Source organism: Pseudopodoces humilis, chromosome 3, assembly GCF_049639895.1.
Source record: "Pseudopodoces humilis isolate 2021_Gansu_Grassland_sample_001 chromosome 3, ASM4963989v1, whole genome shotgun sequence".
Classification (NCBI taxonomy): domain Eukaryota; kingdom Metazoa; phylum Chordata; class Aves; order Passeriformes; family Paridae; genus Pseudopodoces; species Pseudopodoces humilis.
Genome location: NC_142202.1, coordinates 110,550,557 through 110,576,684, shown reverse-complemented (window position 1 = coordinate 110,576,684; position 26,128 = coordinate 110,550,557). Strand labels below are relative to the sequence as shown.

Genomic DNA, 26,128 nt, shown 5'->3' with positions numbered 1-26,128 from the left:
TGGATGTCAGCTTCTGTCTTAAATCCCATTTTCTGTTCTTTTCTAAGGTGGCTTGAATGGAGGACAAGTTTACCTGCATGGAACTGGGTTTTCCCCGGGGAAGACTTTGGTCACAGTCTGTGGCGCCAGCTGTGAACTCCTGGGCAACATGACAGTGACTGAGCTGAGCTGCCTTGCCCCACGCCTACGAGGTCAGTTCAAACCCAGAAACTGTCATGGTGTAAAAAATATCCCTAAAAGCTTGATCCAGAATGGGGAGGCCGAGTGTATCTCATCCCAGGGGAATAAGGAGCAACCCTGGAGAGAGGAGAGGAATTAACATAGCACTGACAAAGTTTGGACTTGATGATCTTGGAGGTCTTTTCCAACTGTAATGATTCCATGAATCTATGACTTCTGTTTTTTGAACTCAGTCTGAGGACAGATGGTGTCAGGGTGGGATTTTGTGTCAGTGGCCATGGACATTGGACTAGATCCATCATGTGCCTGTGGCCACACTTGCACGACATCAACGTTTCATCACAGCAGTTACTCCTGGGGAGAGCTGCCCCAAATTAAACCTGCACGTGGACTGCAGGGTTGGGTACCCCAGCAGCTCTAAGCCATCGTGATCACCTTAATGAATTAAGCTCCCTTAAACACCATTTCTTCTGAGGAAACGGTCTCAAATTGCACCAGGGAAGTTTCAGTTTAGATATCAGAAAATTTTTTTTGCATAAAGTGTTTTCAAGCTTTGGAGGATGGTACCCACGGAAGTCACGGAGTCATCATTCCTGAAAGAGTAAAAAAAATGTGTGGGTGTGACACTTGAGGACATGGTTTAGTGATGTTGGTGAGATGATGGTTGGACACAATGATCTTAAAGGTCTTTTCAAAGTTTAAAAATTCTTTGATTCTGTGGCCACACACATTTTGTGTTTTGGTTACATGGTGGGATGGCCTCAGTGAGGTAAAGGTGTAGAAGGCTGAATGACTGGAAGGGTGAACAGATGACAGACCAGGGCCAGTTCATACCTTTGAGAAGCTGGAGGTGAGGGTTTGACTTCCTTGAGAGGAGGATGTGATCATCCATCATGACCAGAACATCTTCCTTAACTGGGAGAGACATGATGATCTTCATGTCTCTCAAAGAGAGAAATAACCCTGCCTGAATTTTAGAGCTAACTCTTCAAACTGAGCATTTCCTGGGACAAATTATGTTTCCTCCTTTTCCTACTGAAGGCTCAGAATTAGGCTTCTCAGATCTGCAAAAGGCAGAATTTAAGAATTTTAAGTCTCACCTCTGAGCCATGCACCAAATTCTAAACATGGGGTATTCACCTTGGTGCTTGACTCCTTGGTGGAGTCTCCATCCCTGGAGTTGCCCAGGGAATGACTGGATGTGGCACTCAGTGCGTTGGTCTGGGTGACAAGATGAGGATCAGTCAAAGCTTGGACTCTGCAGTCTTGGAGATCTTTTCCAACCTAAATGCTGCTGTGATTCAGGGATTCCAGCTTGGAAGATTAACATTTAATGTCATTTAACATTAAGCTTGGAAGCTTAACCTTTCAGGCCCTTCATAGCTCTGAAGTTGAATGCATCTGGAGGTCTGCAGAAATATTTGCTGTTCTGAGGCTGATCAGAATTGTGAGCAGGATTCCATGACCTCTTATTCTTTGTGGATGTGAAAGACAGGTGACAAGTTGGAGTGTCCATCAGGGTAAATTTACAGAGTTTTATTTCAAAGGTGTGTGGAATATCCTCCAAAATAGAAGCTGAATAAATAATTTGCCATGAAACCACCCCAATGTGAAATTTAACATTCTTTTGAGCAAGGGCTGGGACAAGAAGCATCCAGGTGCTCTTTTCAGCCTCACTTATTCCCAAATTCTAAATTTACTCCTGTCATTTTGAACAGTTCCTTTCAAAGAATCCTAGAAAGATTTGGGTTGAAGGAACCTTAAAGATCCTGTAGTTCCACCCACAGTGCCATGAGGAATACAAAGAAAAATGGAAGGGAGAAAAAAATGGGGCTTTACAACCCAACCACCAGCACTCAAAAAGAGACACCAAGAGGACATAAGGAGCTCAGTTTTCTTTGTTTTAAACAAGGCCCAGGCACAGTCCACAAAACTTCTGATTATTTTAAACAGAAAAATACATGGTGCTGGAGTGCTGGAAAAAAAATAAAGCACAAAATAGGGCACCCTGGTTATTGCAGGGAGAATAGCATGCTAAAATTTAATCCCATAGATACAAACTGTGTTCAGAACTCACTGAGTGGTTGGTGGCAGAGGGAGCCTGGGGAAAAAAATCTTACTGGCAGGACCACGATGCTCACTCCTGTCAGTAGATGTCAGCAAATGAATGCTGATCGCTGCTTGTGTATCTGGAGAGAAAACGCAAAGGAAGAGTTGCCTCACCCTCTCTCTCCTGCCCCGGGTTTTGAAGCCTTGCCAGCTTCACCAGTCGAGTTGCAAAATATTTGTTAATTGAATATTTACAAATTTATTTATTTATTTATTTATTTCTGTTCTATAAAAAATAAAAATCCTTTTGCAGGCTGCTCAAATCTGTGTTTGTCAGGCTCTCTGTGCTCCCTGGGACAGTTGTATTCAGGTTGTGCACATCTACATCTGGCATGGCTGAGTCTGTATACAGAGCAAGATGCTTTCCAGATACTCTTCCACCTAATGCTTAATGTTTAAGGACCTTTTTTTTTTTTTTTATTTAATATTTAAGGTTTTAAACCTGCCCCTCATCACATTTAAGGTGTTTTAAGTGCAGTAACTCCAGTCTCACCTCATGGTTTACATCGTGCCACTTGGTGCTGGCACATCCAGTGCTCAGACCTTTCTTGCACTGCCTGGTCCACGTGGGTGGCAAAGACACTCCAGGGATTCAGGACTGTGAAGGAAAGGGAAGGGGAGGTCTGTGGTGCCCCAGGTGCCCCTCTCTTGTGTCCAAGCTGGGTATTTGTCTGACTTTTCCCAGCTCAGCTCACTGAACTGGCTGACGTGGAGTTTAAGCTGCATTTCTCCTGTTACTGAGGGCTGTGGAGCAGAACCCCCTCTCCTCTGGCACTGTGGGATGTCAGGTGGCAGCAGCTGCCCCAGGGCTCAGTGCTGGGTCATGTTGTGTCTGGCTTGCTTGAGATTAGAGATGTCCATGTGGGAATTCCCAACCAGTCCATGTAGCTCTCTCATGTGATCCAATCCATAGGGCAAGGCTCTGCAGGTAGGAAATGTGACTTCTTTTCCTTCTTTCCCTTTGAGCAGGAAGTTTTCTAAGAAATGAGGACTTGCCAGGCTCAGCAGGATCCATCCATAAGCCTTCCCCATGGGGCTTTCCTTAGGAACGGGCGTTGAGCAGGGTCGCTGCCAGGTTTTGATTTGATCACTGGCAAGAGCTGGGCATGTTACTGAGATATGCTCAAGCCAGAGCACAAGGAATGGGAATGCAGGACTAAACTTCTTTATGAAAACTGTTGTCTTTTGCAAGATGCACAAAAATCAAATCAGAACAGAGCTAAAATTTGATTTTCAGCCTTAAAGCTTAAAAAAAAAAATTAACAAAATTAAATAAAATTAACGAAACCTCACTGCCTTCAAGGAAAAACAAAACCGAAAGAAAATGTCCAGACTAACACATGAGTCTTTAAAGCTAAAGATATAACTGGCTTGATCACCATGCCTAGAAGGGTTCAAAAGCCATGTAGATGTGGCATTTGGGGACATGATTTAGTGGTGGGTTTGGCAGTGCTGGGGGAATGGTTGGGCGCAATCTTAGAAGGCTTTTCCAAACAAAATTATTCTATGAATATGAATTATTCTGAAAGTTCTCCCCTTCTCTGGTTCTTGCTTTGTTGCTTGAGCCACTGCACGAGTGAAAATGCAGTTGTAGATTCTGTTCAACTCAGGTTAAATTTACAGAACACCTGGTTATTGTTTGTGGGACTGAGTTGAGCTCCTGTGAAAGATGAGAAAACTGGTAGGAAGCTTGAGACAGGTGAGGAAATGATTATTCCTTTAAGGTGATATTAGGGTAAATACCACATATAATTTTGCCAGTAAGCCTGTCCCTGAGATTTCTTGTTTTCCATTACGGTGAAGGTAAGGAAGGCACCTTTAAAAGGAGGTGAATTGATAAGAGAATGCATCAATGTAAAAGCTGAGCCTGATTTTCCTGGTTGCACCAGCATGCTTGGAATAACAGGTTTGACTTTAGACGTTTGATGTAACAGTTCTTGGGATCTTTGTTGGAGGGTGCTGGCCCTGCCCTTAACCAGACTCCATTGGTAAAAGTGGATGTTTAGGGCAGAGGATTTAGATTAGAGCCTAGAAATGAGACTGGTTTAAAAGGATGAGATATGTGGTTCGATGAAGCTCTTTGAATGGGGCAAGAGGAGAGGGAGAAATGAATTTTGGTTCTAACAAGCAGATCCACTGAGCCAGGACAATGGGGACTAGAGCCAGGGAAATCTGGGGATTTGTATGACTAGATGCAGAAGATAAAAGGAGGGTCTGCTGTGGTGTTGTGGCAATTGGGATCTCATTAGAAACCAGGGCCTCTGATGTTTATTGTGGAGACCAAACCAAGGGATCAAAATGGTTCCTTCTACCTTTCAAATCCAGAAATGAATTTTAGAGGGGGAAATAAAGCATATTAATTACGTGGCAGGAATGTTCTGACAGTGAGATCTATCAGGCAGTAGAATAGATGTTTGAAAACCATCTCTTGGGACTTCTGAAACCTGTCTGTGTGAAATGAATTTCTCACAGGGAACAATTCTTCACAGGCAGAGGTTGGACTCCATGACCTTAAAAGGTCTCCTTCTCCTCCTCCTTTTATTAACTTTGTTTTTAAAATTCTTTGTCTTCCCTGCTAAGCACATCTTGATGCTCCACAGTCCATTTTGTGAGGGGTGGATAACCAGGGATGTGAGTTTTGGCACTGGGACTCCTTGGGCAGTTCTTCAGTCAATCCCCAGCTGCCCTTGGAGCCTCCTGCAGGTTTGAGCCTCATCACATGTCCAGCAGTTGTTATTAAACAGTGACCCAGAACAAAGCCCTTGTGCTGAGCATCCCGATATCCTGGATTAAGCCAGAGTATCCCTCAAAGCCAGGGCTGGGGGTAGTCAGTCCCTGAGCCATTGCCACCACACAGAGATTTGGCTGCCGTAGTGTCTGATCTCAAAAGAGAAGCTGTAATGAGCTGAGTGCATTCATCCCAACGATGGGATTGCAGGTTTGATCTTTATCAGGAGGATAAAGCCTAAAGCAGCTTCGTTCTGGGGTTTGAACACTAACCAATTAAGCAGGGAGATGAATTGTGCCCCAGAACAGCCAGAATATCCTTTTAGGATGTGCCAAAAGTGTGTTGAAATCTTTAGTTGGTTTTTTTTGCCGCTGTTGTGGTAGGAGATAATGGCACCAACAATACCAATTTGTGTTTCATGGTCAGAGGAATGGGAAGGGAAAGGCCAAGATGTCCTCCTAAATGAATAAAGATATTAAACCTCTGGGAGGAGGGAAATAGGAGTACCTTAGGGACCCAAGGAAGGAATGGGAAAAGAACATTGCCTCTAAAAGTGATATCTCCATCCTATGGACTGGAGATGTGGAGTGGGGAGGTGAGATTTTTCCTTCCTTCCACCTGAGAGAGAGAAAGCAACTCTAAGTTTGATTCTGGGGTGTACAGATTAAGTAGAATTTGCTTGGATTTTGCTTCCTCTGATCTCTTGGCAGTCCTTTGTAGCCATATTCTAAAACTTAGGTTATATAAATTAATACATTTGTTTTCCTGGTTTGAGTTAAATATTATTTCAGCTGTTGGTAGGATGCAAGGCCTCCTGTTCCTACTGGCACGATAACTTTGGGATGAGGGCACTGGAGCACAGCAGAAATGCCCAATTTCCACATTTTGGGGTTGTTTAAAAAGTGCCAGACTGTTCTTGTGCTGCGCTCTCAGGGCTGTGTGGGAAACACCTTCTGGTGACCTACATGAGCCAGGCGAGTTCCTTGACAGCAGAAAAAGGTCGAGGAAAGCAGTCCTGAGATCCTGTGAGTAATTTCCAACATTCATCCCAAAATAGAGTTCAAGTGGTTTTCCACATAGGAAACCCTGCCAGGCTCTTTTCAAGACCACAAAGGAAAACCAAAGCCCTCCTGTAATGAATTGGTTCTGCTGTGGGTTGTTGCAAATGCAAGATCTTTGCAGCATTTAGTCCTCTTGGATGCTATTTATTTGTCAAAACACAGATATTTAATGATGTTTATGATGTCCTTGGAATATCAGAAAAGTCATAAGGCTTTTGTTGTAGTCACAGAATACCTGAAGTAGCTCTAGACAGAATTTATGGACAATAAAAGCAAAATCTAGCTATCATTCTTTTAGGTTTCTCTGCCTATTACTTGTGTTAGATGAAGGTCTTCAAGGCAGGAATTTTATTTGGCTCTGTTTGGATACCAAGCAAGAAAATTCCCCTTGGATTTTGGGAAGGAAAGGGTTTTAGCATATTGCAAAATTTGTGAAGCATGTGGGTAACTTTACTTTCTCATTCTAAATCCAAAGAAGAAAAATAGAGATAAACTCTCCCTCTAAAGTTCAGAGCAGATGAACTGATAGGTTTTAATATTTAAAAAATACCTGAAATATTAAAGAGTTATAAACTCTTCAGAAGTAGCCCATATGAAATAATAAGTTTTAACAAATTGTGCTAAATATTTTAATATAGGAAATAGAACATTTTCATATTTTTTCAATTTCAAATCCCATTTTTTTAGGATTGCTTAGGAGACAAGGCATTCATTGACAATAACACTTCCCAGCAAACAAGGTACCTTTTGAATAAATTGGAACTTACAAAAGCAAATAGAAAAAAACCTTTCTTGAAAAATTCCCATTGATTTGGTTTCTGATGCTTAAGGACTCCTCTTGTGTGCTACAGTGCAGTGTGTTATACTGTCCACAGACCTTTTCAGGAGTTCATTACAACTATTTGGTTAGCTCAGGATTAATGAATATTCTCCAAAAGTCAGGGCTTTGAGAGAAACAGATTTAATGTCTGTCATGATTTAATGCTTAAAGGACTCCTTTCTAAAACTGTTAAACCCAAATATTTCAGTGAATCTGAACTTCAGTGACAGCTCATGATACTTCTTTTTTAGCACATTTTGTCTGGATTTAGAATAAGAAAATCTAATTTCTTCCCACAGAGTCACACTGAATCACTTAGGTTGGTAAAAAGCCTCCAAGGCCATCGAGTCCAACCTGTGACTGACCCCTACCTGGTCACCCAGCCCAGAGCACTGAGTGACATGTCCAGGCCTTCCCTGAACACCTCCAGGGCTGGTGGCTCTACCACCTCCCAGGGCATTGCATTCCAGTGCTGATCAACCCTTTGCATGGAAAAAATTCTCCCAGGTGTTCACACCACTTGTTCTTTAAATAAACCTCAAAACAGCAGCTCCCACTGCAATTTTTATCTCATCCATGGAGGCAAACTTGGACCACATCTCAAGTCATACTCAGCTATAAAGTAAGGTGGGAGATCCCAGTTCCCACCAGCTCCCCAGAAGCCCTCCAAGCTGTGTCAAAGTTTCCTCAGAAACTGTTTCTGGATTTCAAACTTCTGATATGTGTTGTCACGTCTCCTTGGAAAAAAAAAATTCTGCCATATTCTTGAACTGTAAACCATGTTCTGTCTCTCCCAGAAGAAATGTCCATGCTTGTATTTAATCCCTAATGTCATCTCCTTCTGACAGAGCAGTTTGATCCCAAAGACCATCCTGATGCTCAGGGCACAGAGGAGGTTACATTTTGCTCACACAAAGCAAGTGGGGCTGAAGGAGCTGCATGGACACCTAATTGTCCTCAAAAAGGATGCACCTAAAAGGAGGCTGGGTGCACATCAGGAGCCAAAGGATCCTGGAATGGTTTGGGCTGGAAAGGACCTTAAAGTTCATTCAGTTCCATGGGCAGGGACACCTCCTGCAATGGCACCTCTCAGTAGTTAAAGCATGCTCAATGTCAGTGGTGTTTAGGCTGCTTTGGGTTATTTTTCGTCTCCTGTCTTGCAGCCTCTTTGGCCATGCTCTGTGGCCTGACACATTCTTCTGCCAGCTGCCAAGAGGACAGAGCCACCTTCATTGAATGTGACATCCGAGTCACGGTGGGCACCTCCCAGCAGAGAAGATCTGTGTCCTACCTCTACGTCTGCGGGGACACGCGGGCCCAGGGGCGTTTCGCTGGACTCTTTGCCAGGTTAGTGCCGTGTCTCTCCATCAGCCCAGCGGGTCCATCCACAAATAACATCCCCCCGTGGTTTCCCACCTTTTGCAGAGCTGTTCCAAATGACGGGCTGAAGGAACAAATCCTTAATCCTCACACTGATGCCAGTAGAGCAGTTTAGCCTTGGGACCACTAGAGAGCTCCGCTGGGTTGTGGAATTCATTTCCTGTGCCTATCAAAGCATCTCCAGTTCCCCCTCCTTCCCTCCTGCCTTTTGAAAGTGTTTGAGAGACATCAGAAAATCCATCTTGCAAACAGCCTGCTTTGTTCCTTCTTAGGTTTTAATATTTATCTTCTGATCCTAAGCAACATCTGGTGGATGCCAATGGGAAAAAAGATTAGGCATTATGAAAAGCAGAAGTCTTTTTATTTTTTTTTTCTCTTTTTCCCCCCTATGTCTTTCTCCAAGCATTTTCATGAGTAAAAAGGAGAGAATTCAGCAGGGTGTGCAAGGGTCCTTACCCTAATTTGCTTTGCAAATCCATGGTCAAGCTGTCCAGGATTGTAACTTGGAACTGTTGTCTTTGATGGAGAAGTGAGGATTTATTCCTGCAGAGCATTTACTTCTAGGGGTAAGAGGGATGTCTGAGTTAAGGAATAAACAGGTGAATAATTGAAGGATTTTGTTTGTTTAATATAACTTAAAGGTTATATTGTTCCAACCCCATGGGCAGAGACACCTTCCACTATCCCAGGCTGCTCCAAACCCTGTCCAGCCTGGCCTTGGACACTTCCAGGGATCCAGGGGCAGCCACAGCTTCTCTGGGCACAGGGAATCATCTGATATCCCTGTGCTAGGTCCTCACCACCCTCACAGGGAAGAATTTCTTCCTAGTCTCTAATCTAAATCTCCCCTCCTTCAATTTGGATCCAGTCCCCCTCATCTTATCACTCCATGCCCTTGTGAAAACTCCTCTCCAGACTTCTTGTAACTCCCCTTTAGATCCTAGAACAGGCTGAACAAAACTTTCCAGCAGTTATTTAGTAAACAGAGAATCAGAATAACATTGATATGCATTTCTCATGATCTGCTGTACGTGGTGAACCCTCTTCTGACTGCTGCATCTTGCCACAGCCCAGGTATTTCAGTGGGGTTGCAGAGATCTGATCCTCATCCTGACCTCATCCTTACATCATACCCGGTTTTGATTCACCAGAGAGAGTTCTGGATACCCTGAATTGAGGAGGGGGGAAAATCCCCAAGTGGCATTTATTGTACAAAGACAACAAGACATGAATTGCACAATTTTTTAAACTTGTTAAAAAATATAAAAAATAGAATTTTCCAACTAAAATTAATTAAAAAAAAAAGTTAATACAGTTGCAATACCTCTCTGTGGGTCTGTCACTTCTTCCTCATCACTATTTTTAATTTGATCTAGATTTCATCAGGCCTAGACTTTTTAAGAAAATTCTTCCCAGTTTTTGAGTGAAAAGAGAAATAATTACTAATTAAATTAAATTAAACTAATTTAATCAGTTCTGCTGCTCCCAGAATGACTTGTTTCAAATCAAGAAACTCCAGGAGTCTTGCCTTGTCTGGTTGAACTTTGCTTTGCTTTTCCTCACATCAGTATAACCCAAATCCAGAGAACCAACAAACCTGAGAGGGACAGGACAACCCCATGTGTGTTTCTTTCATGCTTCTTTTTCTCTGAGTATCAAAATTGTGCTCAGCTCTTCACTTATAAAAAAATGCATCTTCAGTGATATACTACTACTACTACTACTATGAAACTGTGATTACTTTTTTCTTTTTCCTCTTCTTGGTTTGGGCTGCCACTGTGGAGAAAGTCACAAAGTCCTTTAACTGACTGTTTGTTTATTGTTTTCACTGTGGTTTTTAGTCCAATTTAACTGTGAATGCCCCAGAGATGGGGTTCATTATTCCCCCTGGGAATCTTATCAGGGAAAGATTTCTGCATCAAATCAATCAACATTTTTTACCTACTATTTTTCCATTTTTCTGACTTCTTCAATGTCTTTTTTTATTGTCTTAACTTTTCACCCAGTTGTGCTCATGCTTGCCTTTTAGTTGAAAATGAAAACTTGGACTGATCTTTTTTTCTAGTGAGTTTATTTCTAAATTAAAGGGAAGTTTACTTCTTGCTAAAGGGAAGTAGGGGAAAAGATTGTTTGTTTTCAAAAAAGTTTCCTGATTTGAGAAATCTGAGAAGAAATAAAAGGAAAAAATTAAGAGGTTTGTAAGTAACTTATTTCAGAACTTCTGAAAACTGTTTTCCACATTTCAGTTTACAAAAATATTTAATTTTAAAGTATGAATGGAATTTGCAGAGAAATCTTTGAAAATGTAAATGTTTCCACCAGAAAATAACTATTTTGAGAATTATTGAAATACATATTGATTGCTTTAATTAATAATTAAATTTTAGTTCTGTGCAAATGCACAAGAGTTAAGACGGGGAAAAAACCACTGCAGTAACTCCTGGCTTAGGTGCACATTGGATCTGTCCTGTTTTTCTTACTAATTTTATAGAATCACAAAATAGTTTGGGTTTGAAAGGACCTTAAATCTCACCTCATTCCACCCCCTGCCATGGGCAGGGACACCTTCCACTACCCCAGGTTGCTGCAAGTCCCATCCAGCCTGGCCCTGAGCATTCCAGTGCTGGGGCAGCCACCTGGATCAATGCTTTTCAGTGGTTTAAATAAATATTTTCTTTACGTAATCTGCAGCACAGCCCATCCTTTATCAGCTCATAATGGCAAAAGCATAAAACATATTCCTTAAATGAATTGTAAGTTTTGCCATTAACAACACTTGTATCAAGATACACTCCTGAATTCCATTTAATAATTCATTCCTTTTCTTGCACTACCTTTAAACATTGCAATTTGTTTAACAGTGTTTCAGAATGTGCTTGCATGGGGACAGAAAGGAACTGGCTCTTCTGAAAACCAAAGCTAATTTATTTTTTGCAAAAAAAAACCTGTGAAAACCACTCAAAGGTCCTTGTACTGACTTGAATATTTAGCAAATTGTATCCATGCCCTGCATCCATCTGACCACCATCTCCTTCTGCCTTTCAAACTGTTGATTATTTAAAAGATGCAGTTATTTTCTTGGAGCTTTGAAAAGCACTCTGCAGTCTTGAAAGATAGCTCAGTCCACTGAATTATTGTACAGAACAAGATTAATTCTCAAAGTGCTGTTATTGAAAGCAAGTAGTTCCCCAAGGTTGGCTTTTGATTATCAATACAGGAGAGGGAAAAGTTCATTCAAATATAAAAATAAAAATTTGCTGTTAAAAGAGTTCAGCAACTTGTAAAGGCTTATTTATTTATTTGTTTGTTTGTTTGTTTGTTTTTAGCATTTCTGTGATTTTTAATGTGGCTGATTTCTTTAGTTTGACCCTGAAAAAGGGCAGCAAAACAAACAGCCCCTAAACGCAGGTCAGAGCAGGGCTCTGTTTGCAGAGTGAGCTGCTGCATCCAGCAGAGAGGTTTTAAATCTTCAGTGTCATCCAACCACTCTGATCACCCTCCCAACAAAGCTCTGAGTCCTGGCTTTCCACTTGGGTCAGTTTTGGGAGAGCTTTGGGCAAGGGAGGTGCTTCACCCCCTCTACCCCACTCTCATGAGATCCCACCTGGAACAGTGTCCAGCTTTGGGGTCCCCAGCACAGGAAGGATGTGGAGATGTTGGAGCGAGTCCAGAGGAAGCAGGATGATGATCAGAGGGATGGAACAGCTCAGCTGTGAGGAAAGGCTGGGAAAATTTGGATTGTTCAGCCTGGAGAAGAGGAGGCTGCAGGGAGAACTTAGAAAACCTTTCAGTGCCTTAAGAGATTCCATGAGATTTGGAGAGGGACTTTGGACAAGGGTCTGGAGTGACAGGGGAACAGCTTCAAGCTGACAGAAGGTAGATTTTTTGAGTTATTAGGAAAGAATTGTTCCCTGTGAGGGCGGTGAGGCCCTGGCACAGGGTGTCCAGAGAAGCTGCAGCTGCCCCTGGATCCCTGGCAGTGTCCAAGGCCAGGTTGGATGGGTCTTGGAGCAACCTGGGATAATGGAAGGTGTCCCTTGCCCATGGTATGGGGTGGCTCTGGGTGTTCTTTAAAGTCCTTCCAGTCCAAACCATTCTGGGATTCTAATCCCAAAGACACTTTACCAAAATCCTGTTGCACAGGATTTTCAGGAGCCTGAAGACCTCTTAAAATCCTGATCCTGCCTATCTGATCCTGTGTTTTATTAAGTAAATCATGCTGTGAACTCTGTCCTTTCTCAGCTATTCAGAAAAGCTGTGTAATTTCTGGGCTGTGTTGGTGGTGCTGTAACTCCTTTCTCCTCACTTTCCTACAACTTGCCTGTGTGAATCTGATGGTGGGATGGGGAGGAGAGGAAGGAGTAGCAATGGCCAAGAGCCACAGAATCAATTAGTTTGGAAAAGGCCTCTGGGATCAAGTCCAGCCATTAACCCTGCACCACACTTTGCTCACCACTAAACCATATGTTGAATCCTACAGCTCCCCACAATGAAACACTACTAAAATCAGCAACTGTCAGCAGCAAAACCAAGGAAAAAAGATGTTTCTCTCCCACCATGTTTTCTATTACTTCTTCCCCCTATTCAAGGGGAGGCTTTAGAGCAAATGTCTGCTGGTATAACTGGCACATATATCGAATCTGCTTAGTCTGGGCTGTTAAGTAAGTTTAATTAATTTACTAAGTTAATGTTCCAATGTTAGCAACAAAGCATCACTGCAATCAGCTGGGTAGCAGGAATTGGAACCCCTAAATGAGCTCATTTTTTCACAGCTGGAATTAGGGACCAGTTAGCCAGTTGTGTGGTTTTTCCAATTTCTCCCCTTGCCCTAGGGGGGCTGCAAGTTATTCATTCCCCATTGCTAAGTGTGAGTAAGATGGGGAGGGGGGAGACACAAACAAACCCTACTCCTTGTAGGAGTCCATCTTTGCTCCCAACACTGCTGATTCCCTCCCTGCTGTCTGCACTTGTCTGCCTGCCTTGGTCCTAGAATGGCACTCGTTCCTGTTTGTGATGGTTTGGGGAAGGAGAAAAGCATCACTGAGAGATATTTACTGCATGTATTTTCATCCTGAGTGTGTGCAGATAAAGGGGGGAAAAGCAAATAAACAATAAAAGAATGGAAACAAAATTACCGAAATTTGCAAAGTTTGACAAATGGTGGCCAGGAGTTGCCACAAGCTAATGGCTTGCAATGATTAATAAGAGTAAAAATAATTGCATTTCATTAAGATTGATGACACCCCATTTAACCTCCCTTCTCGTTTCAGCCCTAAAGTGGAAAGAGATGAAGTTCTCATCTATAATAGCTCCTGTAACATTACCATGGAAACTGAGGCAGAGATGGAGTGTGAGGGAGCTAATCAGCCAATTACTGCCAAGATTACTGAGATATGGAAAAACTGGGGCCAGAACACTCAGGTATAATCAAATCTTTTTTACAGACTGATTCAAACAGCTTAAAATTAAATTTGTAATATTGTGTACATTTAAAGGGGGGCAAGAAAAAAAACAATTTAGGCTGAGCAGCAGCAATATATAATATTAAATGCTTTCCAACTTTGAATAGCAGTTCTAATGCAGCACAGCTGAATTAATGGTTAACTATGGCTAATCATGTATTTTATGAGACATAAATGAACTTTACCTTATTTTCTGAGCAATGTATATATCTTTTAACACTCTTTTTTTTTTAATATAAATTCAATTCTGTTCTAAAAATGTTCTTTTCTATTGAGCAGAAATCTTAGCCATGAGGTACAGTTTCAGCTCTCTGGCAGAGACTTAGCACTCAGTGCAGCCCTGGTTACATTTGATTTTTGCTGCTTTTCAGTAGCTGAAGGAAAATGGGACAGTCTTCCCAGTGCTATCCATGGGTATAGCAAGAAAAGAAGACTTATGCCAAGAGTTCATGACAAAAAAGCCATAATTCTGAACCACCATAAATTTTAAGACTTGATACGTAAAAGTGTCACTGCTGACCTGCAATATCCTGTTAGATCCCTCACAGTTTTGCAGAGGGGGTGTTTAGCCACCTGTAAGAAGAAATTTAGAGGGGCTGGATATTTTTTTGAACACAAATTTTCCCTTTTTCACTATGCTTTCCTAAAGGAGCAGCTCCTGAGATGTAGTGGAGACCTCCTGAATACACAAATGTGTGAGTGGGGATTGTAACACACCTGACTTAGGATAAAAAATCAAAGTCTATTTTTAATCTATTAAATAAAATTTTCACACAGTCATTTAGCATAGTTTAGGAAAATGAAGTTCATTTGCTCAGCATCAATGTTAAAGCTACCACAGTAATTTTTAACTCTATCTATGAAGAGATTTCCTGTGTTTAAGGACTTTAAATTTACTTTGCCACCCCAAAAAGTTGCTGCAGTGTCCTGGCAGAGTAATTTTGATGCATTTCTACCGTTGAATTCTATATTTAGTCTTATATATCTGATCTATTCTATATTTAGGAATCTGAATACTTGCAAAACTACCTTACATGAATATTACTATTGCAGTGGAGTATCCTAAATTGCAATTCCTTGCTTCTGTTAAGCCTGTCCTTGGTCTGTGGAGGAATGTCAGATGTAGAATGTTACCTATTAAGGTTCATTGCTCATCAGTCTTGTTAGTTACGGTACCCAAAACATGCCCAGCTAAGGAGAACAACAACCCTCAAAAATTGCTGGTTGGTTACTGCAGAAGTGAAGTGCCCAGGCAAGTATGAGATCAAATGGTAACTCCTCCTTACAGGAACGTTCCTGTTTTCCTTCCCAAATGGGGTGAGGGCATCTCTAGAGCCCCAGAGCTGGGCTGCAGCTTGGAGGGATGTTCCCTGCTGCTGTCGATGATCTGGGCAGCTCAGCTGTGTCACAGGACCTGCAGCCTCAGTGGCAGCAGGATGACAGGTTGTCTTGGCACAGGTGGGAGGAAGAAGAGGAAGAAGCTGTGAGGTTTGCCCCTGCTGTGGTTTTTCTGCTCAGAGTAGGGAAAAGCAATGAAGTCCTAAGTGTCCTGAATGAACAAATTCATTCAGAGCAGGATGAAAACAGCAGCACTTTAGAGCTGGGATTTGCTGCTGCTTAATGAACCCAGTGGGCATTCGGAATCATTTTATCCCTCTTCCCAAAACTGGCTTGGGTGAGCAGAGGTGGATGGGTGGGGAGTTCAGATAAATGGCTTCAATTTTGGTCCCTTTCTGGCTGACAGCACCCCGTTAAGATTTACGACCTGGCGCAGCGCATGCATGCTTCACTGTGGAGGTTTAAATCATGTCGTGTGAACTGGCCTTACCTTTCCAGTGGAAAAAATGGTCCCCAGGTTCAGCACTAAGCAGTGAAATGCATTAATAGCACCACGTGCCTTAGGATAATGGTGCTATTAGCAGGCAGCACAACTCTGTGTGCAAGTAATGGGGCTGCATCTCTTTATAATAACATCTGGCACTTCTCTTGCATGCTCATGCAAGGATCTCAAAGCGCTCCATAAAAAAGGGGCATGATCCTGTTTTCTGCACAGCTGCACTTCTCAGTGGTTTGTTTTTCTCCTTCCTCTGCTGCCAGCTGAAGGATGCCCAGGCAGGCCAAGGACTCAGCCCAGCTGGGTGCTGTGGGAGGGTTGGCTCAGAGGTGATTTGCTGATGATGGTGGAGCAGGATTAGCTCCAGGAGGGTGCTGGAAGCGAAAAGATGTAATGTAGAAAGGCTGACAGAGGCTTGTGGCATGGAATGAATGGGCACTGGCAAGAGGAGACAACAGCCTTGGTTGAGAGCAGAAAAAAAAAAGTAAAATGTTGGTACTGGGAAATTGAGCCTGAGAGGTACGAATGGTGACATCACCAAACCTGCCAAAGTTCAAGCAGCATTTGGACAGCATTCTTAGGCACAGATTTGGGCTCTTAGGGTTGTTCTCTGCAGAGCCAGGAGTTGGCCTTGACAATCCTTTTGGGTTTCCTGCAACTCAGGATTTTCTGTGATATGCCCATTATTCTATGATACGGTTTTTAGAGTATTTTTTCATCAGTTTTATTATTTAAACAGCTGCATTTTCTGGTAGGTGCTGCAAAATCTATCACTCAATTTTTGTCCTTTCATCTCTGCTCTCTGAGCTGTTGTTTGCATGAATCACAGAATCCTAAAGGATTTCCAGGAACGTCAGATGCATGGTTACAGTCAGGGATAGGCTCAGATCTGAATCTAGAGGACTCCCAGCATTTCATGGAGTTTCAAGGTGCTACCTCGAGATCTGTGATTTTCATGGCAGATTTCATGAAATTTCAGTTCAACTTGGATTTTTCCTGGGGTCTGGTCTGTGTCCCCCTATCCCCACCCCCCCTAAGAATAATTTTTATGATTTTCTTTAGAAACTGTTTTAAGCTCTTGCCACACTTTGTGTTTGAATTATTTTGCCCTGTATGACTTAATTAGGTCACAAGAAGTAAGCAGCAGGCTTCTGCCCCACTGTTGCATTCAGCATCGTTAGTGTTTGTAACTTGCTCTGCTATTATCTAAGAAGAGTTGCACAATTATTTTTATTTCAGTATATAATGCAATTTAGCCTACTGAAAAGAGAGGGAGGGGAAAAGAAACCCCCAGCGCTGATTGTGTATCCCACAGGACTTAATTAGTTCACAGCTTCAAGAATACACTGGATAACGGGGAGATATGAATTAAATAATGAAAGGGAAAAGTTCTAATGCTCACTCAGTACCTGTCCACTTCCTCCTTGGCTGCATAATGAGACGTCAGCTCTGGTGACACTGATGAGATGTGCAGAACCCCCCGAAAACACAAGGTGAGGATGCTCATGGGAGGGTTTGGCCAGGCTCGGATGGCTCTGAACCCATTATGCTTAGTGAGCCTTCCAATTATTATTCTGGATCGCTGGACCAGACCTAATCATGATGCAAACATGCTGCTGGAGCAGCGCTTCCCTGCTCCCACTCCTCCTCCTCTGCTGCCCCACATGGGTGATGGAACATTTGGCACAGGGCCGATGCCACGTACTGAGTCAGCCTTAGGGAAGCTGAGTTGGTGTCCCAGTGAATTCCCTGCAACCCAACTCCCAAGGGGTCCCTGCTGAGGGATAGGAGGTTACTAAAATAACCAGATATGCCAGATAAAAATGCCATCCTGGATTATGGCTCCGCCTGGGTGTGCTGAGCTGCCTTGAGTTTGTTTTTAACAGGGCGTTAAGGGAAGGTCTTGAGATTTAAGGGGTGGCTCAGAGAATTGAGGATCTGTGAATTCTTAGCTTGGTGGCTGACATAGGGATAACTGCTTTGTTCATTTCTCATGAAAGGAAAGAATATAAACCTCCCAACAAAGGCTGTGTCTGAGATATGTACAGTCACCTCAGAAATCCTTTCTGTTCAACTTCCACTCAATATAATCAGGACTAGCTCTTCAAATCCCTTGTATTCCTCTGCAGATCTTTTGAATAATTCCTTTCCTTCTTTTTTAGCCTTTTTTTTCCCTACTTACCATCTCTCTTGATGCCAAAGTATTTGGAGGTGAAGGAAGCAATGAAATGGTTTCAACCGGTGGAGGTGTTTGGTGATTTACAAAGCTGGCAAAACCTAGGCAGCTTTCAGGGAGCATGGAAGGGTCTCTGGAAGCCCAGGGCACTCTGGGCATAAAGGGCTGCTCCTTTATTACTCACAGCAGGACTGATGTAAGGTCAGAGATTGGTTTGGGATGGAAGGGACCCTAGAGATCATCTCATTCCAACCCCCTGCCATGGACAGGGTCAAACCTTAAGCATGTTCTCCATCTGTGAGTGTTACTAGTGATGGGAAGTGGCTCTTTTTAAATCTCATTTTAGAGCTGTCCTCTTGCTGTGTGGATGTTTGATGGGTGCATTTTTCAGGGTGAAGGGCTCCTCCTTGGGAGTCCATGAGGAAAACCACTACAGCAGGCTGAGAGTAGTTAGGCAGGGTAGGGGTCATAGAGTCACAGAACTGGATTGGAAAAGATCTTAAAAAGATCATCTAGTCCCAATTCCCCTGCCATGGACAGGGACACCTTCCACCAAACCAGGTTGCTCCAAGCCCCATCCAGCCTGGCCTTGGACACTGCCAGGAATGGGGAAGGAACAGAGGAGGTTCCAGTTTCATGTGGAATTTGTTTGGAGGGGGTTAAAAAAACAGCTGCTCATCTCTCCGCTTGAAGAAGAATTATGGTACAATAAGATATTTAATTCCTGTGTATCCATTTAGAGAGTGCAAAAGCAGAACCTTTTATCTGGCCATGGGGATCACAACTTGCTGAGGTTTGGGAATAGTTTCATAGGATTTGTTAGCAAGTAGCCTGATAGAACCTGACTTTGTTGTCTTGGGCTGTGAGTAGAGTTTCTGGGTCCTTTGGCAGTGCAACCAGCCAAAACCAGCCCTGTCACACAGGATGGGACATCAGAAGTAGGACTAGATGAAACTCTTCTACAATATTTTGTGTGTATTTTCATAAATATGCACTTTTAACAGCCCAGCAAGCCCACCCTTGTATCTCCAAATTCTGTTTTCTTAACTTGATATCTTGGTCACAGCGTTATTTTCAGAAGGAGATGGGGAGTGCAATAAAACCCACCAGACCCTCACAGAAAAGAAGCGGAACAGTCCATAAAAAAACCTAATAAAAATAAAGCCACAAAACCAGTCTTGGGGTGCAGAGGCTGCTGGAGCAGAGAGGTACCATCTGCAAGGTTGTTAAGATGTAGAGAACCAAGATGGGCTCCCCAGTAACCACAGGCAATGTGAAGAGATAAATGGTTGACCCGAGCCCGTGTCAGGCAAGGATTGATGCCACTATCAGCCCCAGTGCCTTTGCAATGATTTTTTAAAAAATCTCTGATAGAGTGTGTTATCTAGTTACTGGCACGAGGGCAATGGCCTGGAGGCAGTGGGGAGGAGGGGGGAGGAAGAAGGAGAGGAGGAGAGAGAGAGAGAGAGAGAAAGGAAAAAAAAAGGTCATTCCAGGAGGACAATCTCTGTTGGACTAAATGAGAAAATAAGGGCCTTGCTCTGGAAGGAGAAGCTAAATAAATAAATAAATATTAGGAAAAAGGGGCTGCTAGGTGTGCGAGGAAAGGATAAGCAAAATTGCTTCTCTTCTTTTCTCTGTTTCTCTTTTTCTTTATTTTCTTTTTTTTTTTTTTCTTTTTTTTTTTTTTTCTCTCTTTTAATGGGTTCGGCCTTGGGCTGCAATGGGAAATTTAGGAGATGTACTTGTGGTGTGGTTTTATTTTCCTTTATCTGTTTGCTTCCCCATTTGAGGTTTAACTCTTTCCTCTCCCGCTGTCAGATAAAAAATCAAGGCCTGAACTGAAACTTTCTCTTTTTCCCCCAACATTGTGAAATTTCTTTTTTATGTTCAACCCCACTATCTTTTTAATGTCTCTGAGGAGATTACTTCCTGAAGTTCCTGAACTGTAAGTGGCTTTCCAGGGAACACTCTTGTCCTGACCACTCAAGTGGCTGCACTGAGAGGTCATTGGGAGCTGTCCCCAGGATATCCCAGGATGGAATGCCACAATCCCCAGGATGGGATGCCAGCCCCTGTAATCCAAAGCACCTCAAAGCTTTTCTACAGGCATTTAAACAAACCTGTGTGAAATCAGAACTGAACATGGCATAATTTAATGAGAGTTGGTTTCCTTTTCCCCTCTTCATTCATGCCTGCTCCCAATCCTTAAGAGAAACAGATTTGGAGTGAAAAGTACCATTTTGGAAGTGCTGCTCTAGGGAACAGAAAGCAAATATTTCCTTTCCTGTACAAAAGGAAGGCTCCAGTACAGGTAAAAAAGATATAGAGAAGCTCCCTGGGTGACTGTGGGCTCGTGTCCTCTCCACTTGCTCCCAGGTGCTTGCACAGAGTGTTGCTGCCACTTTTCTGTTTCATTATGGCAGAAACTCTGATTGACTAATTCAGCATTTTGGAGGGGGAAGGATTGTGCTTGAAACCACAGCTCTGGTTCTCCATCTGTGGGATGTGGTCTCACAGAATGGTTTGGGTTGGAAAGGTCCTTGAAAGATGTAGATTCTTCCACCAAATAGGGTGTCTCAGAGCCCTGTTCAACCTGGCTTTGTCTCAGTCTGGGGGAAGGGGGTGGGAATGTTGGATGCCTGGGGCTGTGCTGGGGTGTCCAGCCTTGGGCTCTGGGTGAAGTTGGAGGAAGCCTTGTGCCTTCTCCAGCTGCCCATCTTGAATTTGATGGGAAAAGGGCTGAGCAACCTGGAGACACACCTAGCCCAGGCTTGTTCTGCATTGGAACATGGCTTGACAAGTCTGATGGTCTTGTCCTTCATGTGGATATGGGATAGAGATGTGGCCTTTCAGTCCCTTGAGTCACTAGCACAGGACTGCATCACCCTCTGACTTGTGTCCTCTCCCCAGTCCCAAACAGAGCAGCACTGTGGGCTGGATGTAAAAACACAGTGTTTTTACAACCTCTTCCCAAATATTTCTGAGATCTGGTTCAGCACCCAGCAAGGACTGGGCATGTGGTCACCCTTCTACTGAAATCTGGGAGATTTCAGCAGCACAGTCCCAGCCAGAGCGGGATCATTGCGGGGATTCTTGATGTGGCTGGGCCATGGATGTAGCTCTGAAGTTCTGAGTCTGGTGCCTGGTCTGTCCTCTTGCCATGAGGGCAAGATCAGGTGTCCCACTCCATCCACAAGAAGTGAGAAGTGTGTGGGAGGGGAACACAGTTATGTTTTACCTCTTTGGAAAAAAAAAAAAAAATCAATCTTGAGGATAAAAAAGTCTGAAAATTTGGTCCTGTAGCAAACTGCTGGTAGTGATGGAGAGAAAATCATCTTGTGTCATGATTTCTTCTGTGCACAGAGTTTGGAGTGAGGAATAGAGAAAGGACAAATAATATTTGTTGTTTAGGGTTTTTTTAAAGTTTGGTTTTTTTCCCTGTTTTGTTACTGTTGGTGCTATCACAACGTTTAGCATAGACTGAAAATGTGATCTAGGTGTACAACCAGAGGAAAAACAAATTTAAGGTAGGAAGATTTCAGTTCAGAGAGTGTTTGTTAATAACTTAAATAATTGCTGTAGCAGGAGGGAAAACCAGAGCTCTTTGCAGCAATGAATCTACTCGAGGCTTCCCCCTGTCTCTAAGGAAAGGGTTAATTCGATGTGGTTGCCAGTAAAAGCAAGCTGTTTTCATGATGAGCCTGTAATAGCCGGGTGATAGACTGGCTTAACAACTACTCCCTAATGCTGGGTACCACCCCCTGATTGGCAGCTCCCTAAGTGGAAGCCCCTCGTGTCCAATCTGTCCTGAATTGCTGCAGAGCAAAGGACTTCATTAAGGGATCGTAAGGGGACCTCGTAAAAATCAGCAAATAATTACACTGTGGAGGAGAGGAGGGGACTGAGAGCTCTGTGGTCCCCGTGAAGAAAAGCAGACGTGCCAGGGCAGGGAAGCGTCAGGTGGAGTGGGTGCTATAAACACCCCTGAACGCTGGGTCTTCTCAATAAAGCTCAGTTTAGCCCCATTTATGACTTTAACAAAATATTCCCAGTCAGCTCCCTGGGTGGTGGAGGGCTGGGAGCTGTTAGCCCATATTCAGCTAAATTTCAAATGTCAGAGCTCGTTAGGGGTGATTTTAGCCAAAGACAGTTTGAGAGGAGCTGGGTAAATTTGAACTTCCTCAAATAAAATTGAGGAAAGAGATTGCTGTTTTGCTTATTGATTTATTTTCCTGCTTTCACACATCTTCTCTGTCTCTGGGATTCTGATCAAGGGTCAGGCTCAGCTTCACCCACTTAGGGGTTACAGTGCTCCCTCTTCCACACACACTCTCTTGCTCTTTCATTCTCTAATCCACCTTTATTTGCAGTTTTTCCTGCTGCCTTCACCTGTGTTTGGTGAGAAGAAGATGTGATTTTTGATTTCAGTGTTGAGGGGAGCTTTTCCCTGAGCTCACCAGCAAACCCAGGAGGGCAGGCACAGTGAGCAGGCACAGTGAGGCAGCACAGACCATTCTGTGGTAGATTTAGGTAAGATATCTGGGAAAAATCCTTCCCTGTGTGGGTGGGAAGAACCTGGCACAGGTTCCTAGAGAAGCTTTGGCCATCCCTTGAAGAGTTCAACACCAGATTGAATGGGGCTTGGGGCAACCTGCTCGAGTGGAAGGTGTCCCTTCCTCTGCCAGATAGTTAAATCTAAATGGTCTTTAAGGTCCTTTCTTGCCCAAACCAGTCTGTGATTGTGTGGTTCTCTGAAATGAATTGGTTCAGAAGAAGTTGGACAGCCAGTGTTGTTCTGCAGTGACTTTTTGGGAGCCCTGTTGGGGTGAGTCACAGGATGGAGCCACTGAGCTAAAAAAATGTGCCTTCAAAGCTGAGATGGCCGAGACAGTGTTGCAGAAATTGAGTTTTTTCCATGCTGAAAGGACTGAAGATGCTGGTCACTGGCGTGGCCCCAAAGCAATGTTCAATTTCAGGTCTGGAAGAGGGAGTTTCTGGGTGGTCAGGTACATGAAGGATTTGAATACAGGTATCATGGGTAACAATTCTGGGTGAGTTTCTCCAGGTGGTGATAGCTGGCATCTCCACTTTTACCTTCATCCCCTTTTGTGTGTGTGCACTAGGATGGTACCCAACTCTCTCCAAAACCTTCACCCTTGGAATATTACTCAGCACACATCTGCATCCTTTAGCACTTGAATGCATTCAGATACTGGGGTCAGGATGTGCCAGCAGGATCCTTGGGTAGAAGGACCCTGGGATTTCCATCCTGCCAAATGATTAACAGGCAGACAAGCGTGTGTGTGGGGAGCAGAGAGTGAAGGCCATGGAGTGTTTATTGCAGGGCATCTGCATCCCCAACAAAGATGAGCTGTTACAGCCATGTTACAGACAGAGGGATGTCTTTACAGCTCAAACAGCAGCAGTTTGTGCTTTCAGCTCAAAGGCTTCTCAGTTCAGAGGGCATTGTGTTGGTGGAGAGGTTCTCTCTCACCATAGGCTCTCATCTTGTCTGATTTGAATGAGGCTTGGGCTAAAATCTCCTGAAATGACAAGAGTGGTTACTGTCCCATGACATGTGTGATGCTCTCTTCAGTGGAGGCATTGTCATTCAGGGCAAGTGGCTCAAAGTGCACTAAATTAATTTCAGCTGCCTTCTGGCTTCTGTTGTGGGGCTGTCTGCACCCCTGAAATCATCTATCATGTGCCACTGTGAGCTCAAACTACTGAAAAAAGTTAAAATTAGGTAGATGGAAGCTCTGTTCCATTGAGAATCAGTTGTAATTTTCGCTACATAAAATAAATGCATTAAAGTGTACATATCTGCTGCAGGCATGTTCTCATTTCAAAGGTGTCTTGTGTTGGGAATGTTCTCCCCTCTTTGTGCAGATCCTTGCAGAGTAGGGTGGTAGGCTTTATCTGAATTTGTCACAGTTTAAGAGACACCCCTGACTGCAGGAAAATGGCATGGATGTTCCCAGTGTTCTCAACGCCACTCAGTGCTCAGATTCCCATTAGGATCTGGCAAATTCAGCTTGGAGTGACAGGGCAAAGGCGGGCTCTGCTGAGGTGTGACATCGTCCTTGCCCCCATAACCCGGTGACACCCTGTTGCTTCTGTGACCTGTGTGAGCCCCATCTTCACCTTTTTACCTTTGTGGCAGATAAGTGTTCTTGATGATGACAATAAAGATACCACGAAGCATTTTCATTCTCGGTTGCCCCGTCTGGGCTGCACGCTTGATGCGAAGGGCCGGCGTTCCAGTCAGATTGCACTATCAGATGGAGCTGGCTCTATTTCCTGCATAATTCTTCCTGGCTGTACCACATTATGCAATTATGTTTGCATTTAAACCTGAGCACTTACCTGTAATGATGCTGTGGTTCAGCACACGATACATTAGGGCGGCAGATAATGCACACAGATAGGCTGAGGGCAGCATGTCGTGGATGTGCTAAAGCTGAGCAGGACACCGGGTTTGGAAGCGGGCTCTGAAAGCTCGCAGCTTGGGAGGAGCTGCTCCAAAAGTTCACATTACTGAAATATCAGCTGTGCAGGGTGAGATTCCCTACCTAAGGGGTTGGTGCAGGATTGTCCCCGTTGCAGAAGTCAGATGCCAGCACAAGACGCTGCTGCTCACTTCTCCAGGAGCAGGACAGTCTTGGTGGCTGCTGGGAGTCCCAAATGCTGCATCCCTGTAGCACAGCCTGAGAGGAAATGATTCTTTCAAGACTTAAAGGGGGCTTAGAGGAAGGCTGGAGAGGGACTTTTCACAAAGGCATGGAGTAATAGGACAAGGGGTAATTAAACCTGTGCCTTAAGATAAAAATGTTTTTAGATCAAATACTGTGAATAAATTCTTCACTAAAGGGTGATGAGGCACAGGTTTCCCAGAGTATCTGTCACTGTCCAGCCCCTGGAAGTGACCAAGGCCAGGTTGGATGGGGCTTGGAGCAGCCTGGGATAGTGGAAGGTGTCTCTGCCCATGGCAAGGGGTGGAACAGGATGCACTTTAAGGACCCTTCCAACCCAAACCAGTCCCATTCTGTGATCCATATTAGAGAAGTGACTGTGCCTCTCCTGCTGGCCAAACCCTTTACACCTCATTCCCCCTGCAATTATTCCTGTGATGCAGTGATAATTATGAATGCTGCTGCTCTGCATCAGATCTTACCCCGGGTAGGTGGTTGTGCCACTCATAACCAATGTCCCTGACGTTTGGCTGAGGAGATGTGGATGCAATTAAGGCAGCATCAGTGTCTGTCCTTGGATTGTGTGGCTTTGTTGTCTGGTTGCTGTATTTAATGCATAGGACAGACCAAGCTGTAGCCTACACACACAGAGTTTGCCCTCTTCCAAGCACATTTCAGTCTGCCTGGGAAATCCCTGCAAGACCCCTGCAAGCCAGGTTGGCAGAGGAGATGGTTTGTGAAGCAGCTCACTGTGTTCCCTATGCTTCCATGGGAGCTGTGGGAAAGTCAGGGGCTGGATCCCACACCGGTGCCCTGACCTTCACAGCTGACTTGGGACTCTTGCAAGGGGTTCTGAAGCACAAGGAGTTCCACCTCAGACTGAGGAAGAACTTCTTTACACTGAGGGTGTCAGAGCACTGGAACAGCTGCTCAGGGAGGGTGTGGAGTTCCCTCTCTGGAGACATTCCAAACCCACCTGGATGTGCTCCTGTGCCACCTGCTCTGGGTGACCCTGCCTTGGAAGGGGTAGGACTAGATGATCTCCAGAGGTCCCTTCCATCCCAAACTTCTCTGTGATTCTGTTTATCTTCCTGCCTGATAAGAAATAACCATCATCAGCTCTCTCTGGCACTGTTGGGGTGGATGAGCCTCACTCCTCCTACCCCATTTACTATAGCACCCATTCAGAAATCCTGCTTGCTGCCACATAAGGACATAATTTGGTTACTTTTCCTGCAGGTGGTCAGCAAATTGTTGAGCTAATCTTTGCATTTGCAATATTTGCTCTCAGATTAGTTAGTGTAACTCAAGATCATTCAATTGGGAGACAATATTTGCACAGTGCAAAGGCTGCCACAGTCACCAGGCTTGGTTATCCTGCTTGTGTAAACAACTTGATGCTGTAATTTTCCCATTACCATTAAATTGCTGGTTTTAATTTGTCTCAGAAGCCTCTGTACTTTGTGAAATGGCTGGCTTAGAGATGTGTAAATTATGTGTGCCCTCTAACAGTGCTCTGGAAAGGAAAACTAGTCCTGCTGTATCTAAACTGGAAGGTTGCACTGAATTCCTTAATGTGTTTAAACTCACAGGATTTTCAGCAAGTTGGGCTTAAAACTCTGCACTAGGATAATTTCCACTGCAGTAAATAATCTGTCTCTGGATATCATGCTGTAAATGAAC

At 43.8% G+C, this 26,128-nt stretch overlaps 1 protein-coding gene across 8 annotated transcripts in view; it reads left to right on the top strand.

Annotated features, from left to right (window-relative positions):
* PKHD1 (PKHD1 ciliary IPT domain containing fibrocystin/polyductin) overlaps window positions 1–26,128 on the top strand; it is a 234,539-nt gene that overhangs the window by 43,109 nt on the left and 165,302 nt on the right. For all 8 annotated transcript variants that reach the window (XM_088053430.1, XM_088053431.1, XM_088053432.1 and 5 more), the window contains 3 exons: window positions 48–191; window positions 8,062–8,245; window positions 13,549–13,699. In XM_088053430.1, the coding sequence (XP_087909556.1) occupies window positions 48–191; window positions 8,062–8,245; window positions 13,549–13,699 (479 nt within the window). The remainder of the gene's footprint in view (window positions 1–47; window positions 192–8,061; window positions 8,246–13,548; window positions 13,700–26,128) is intronic.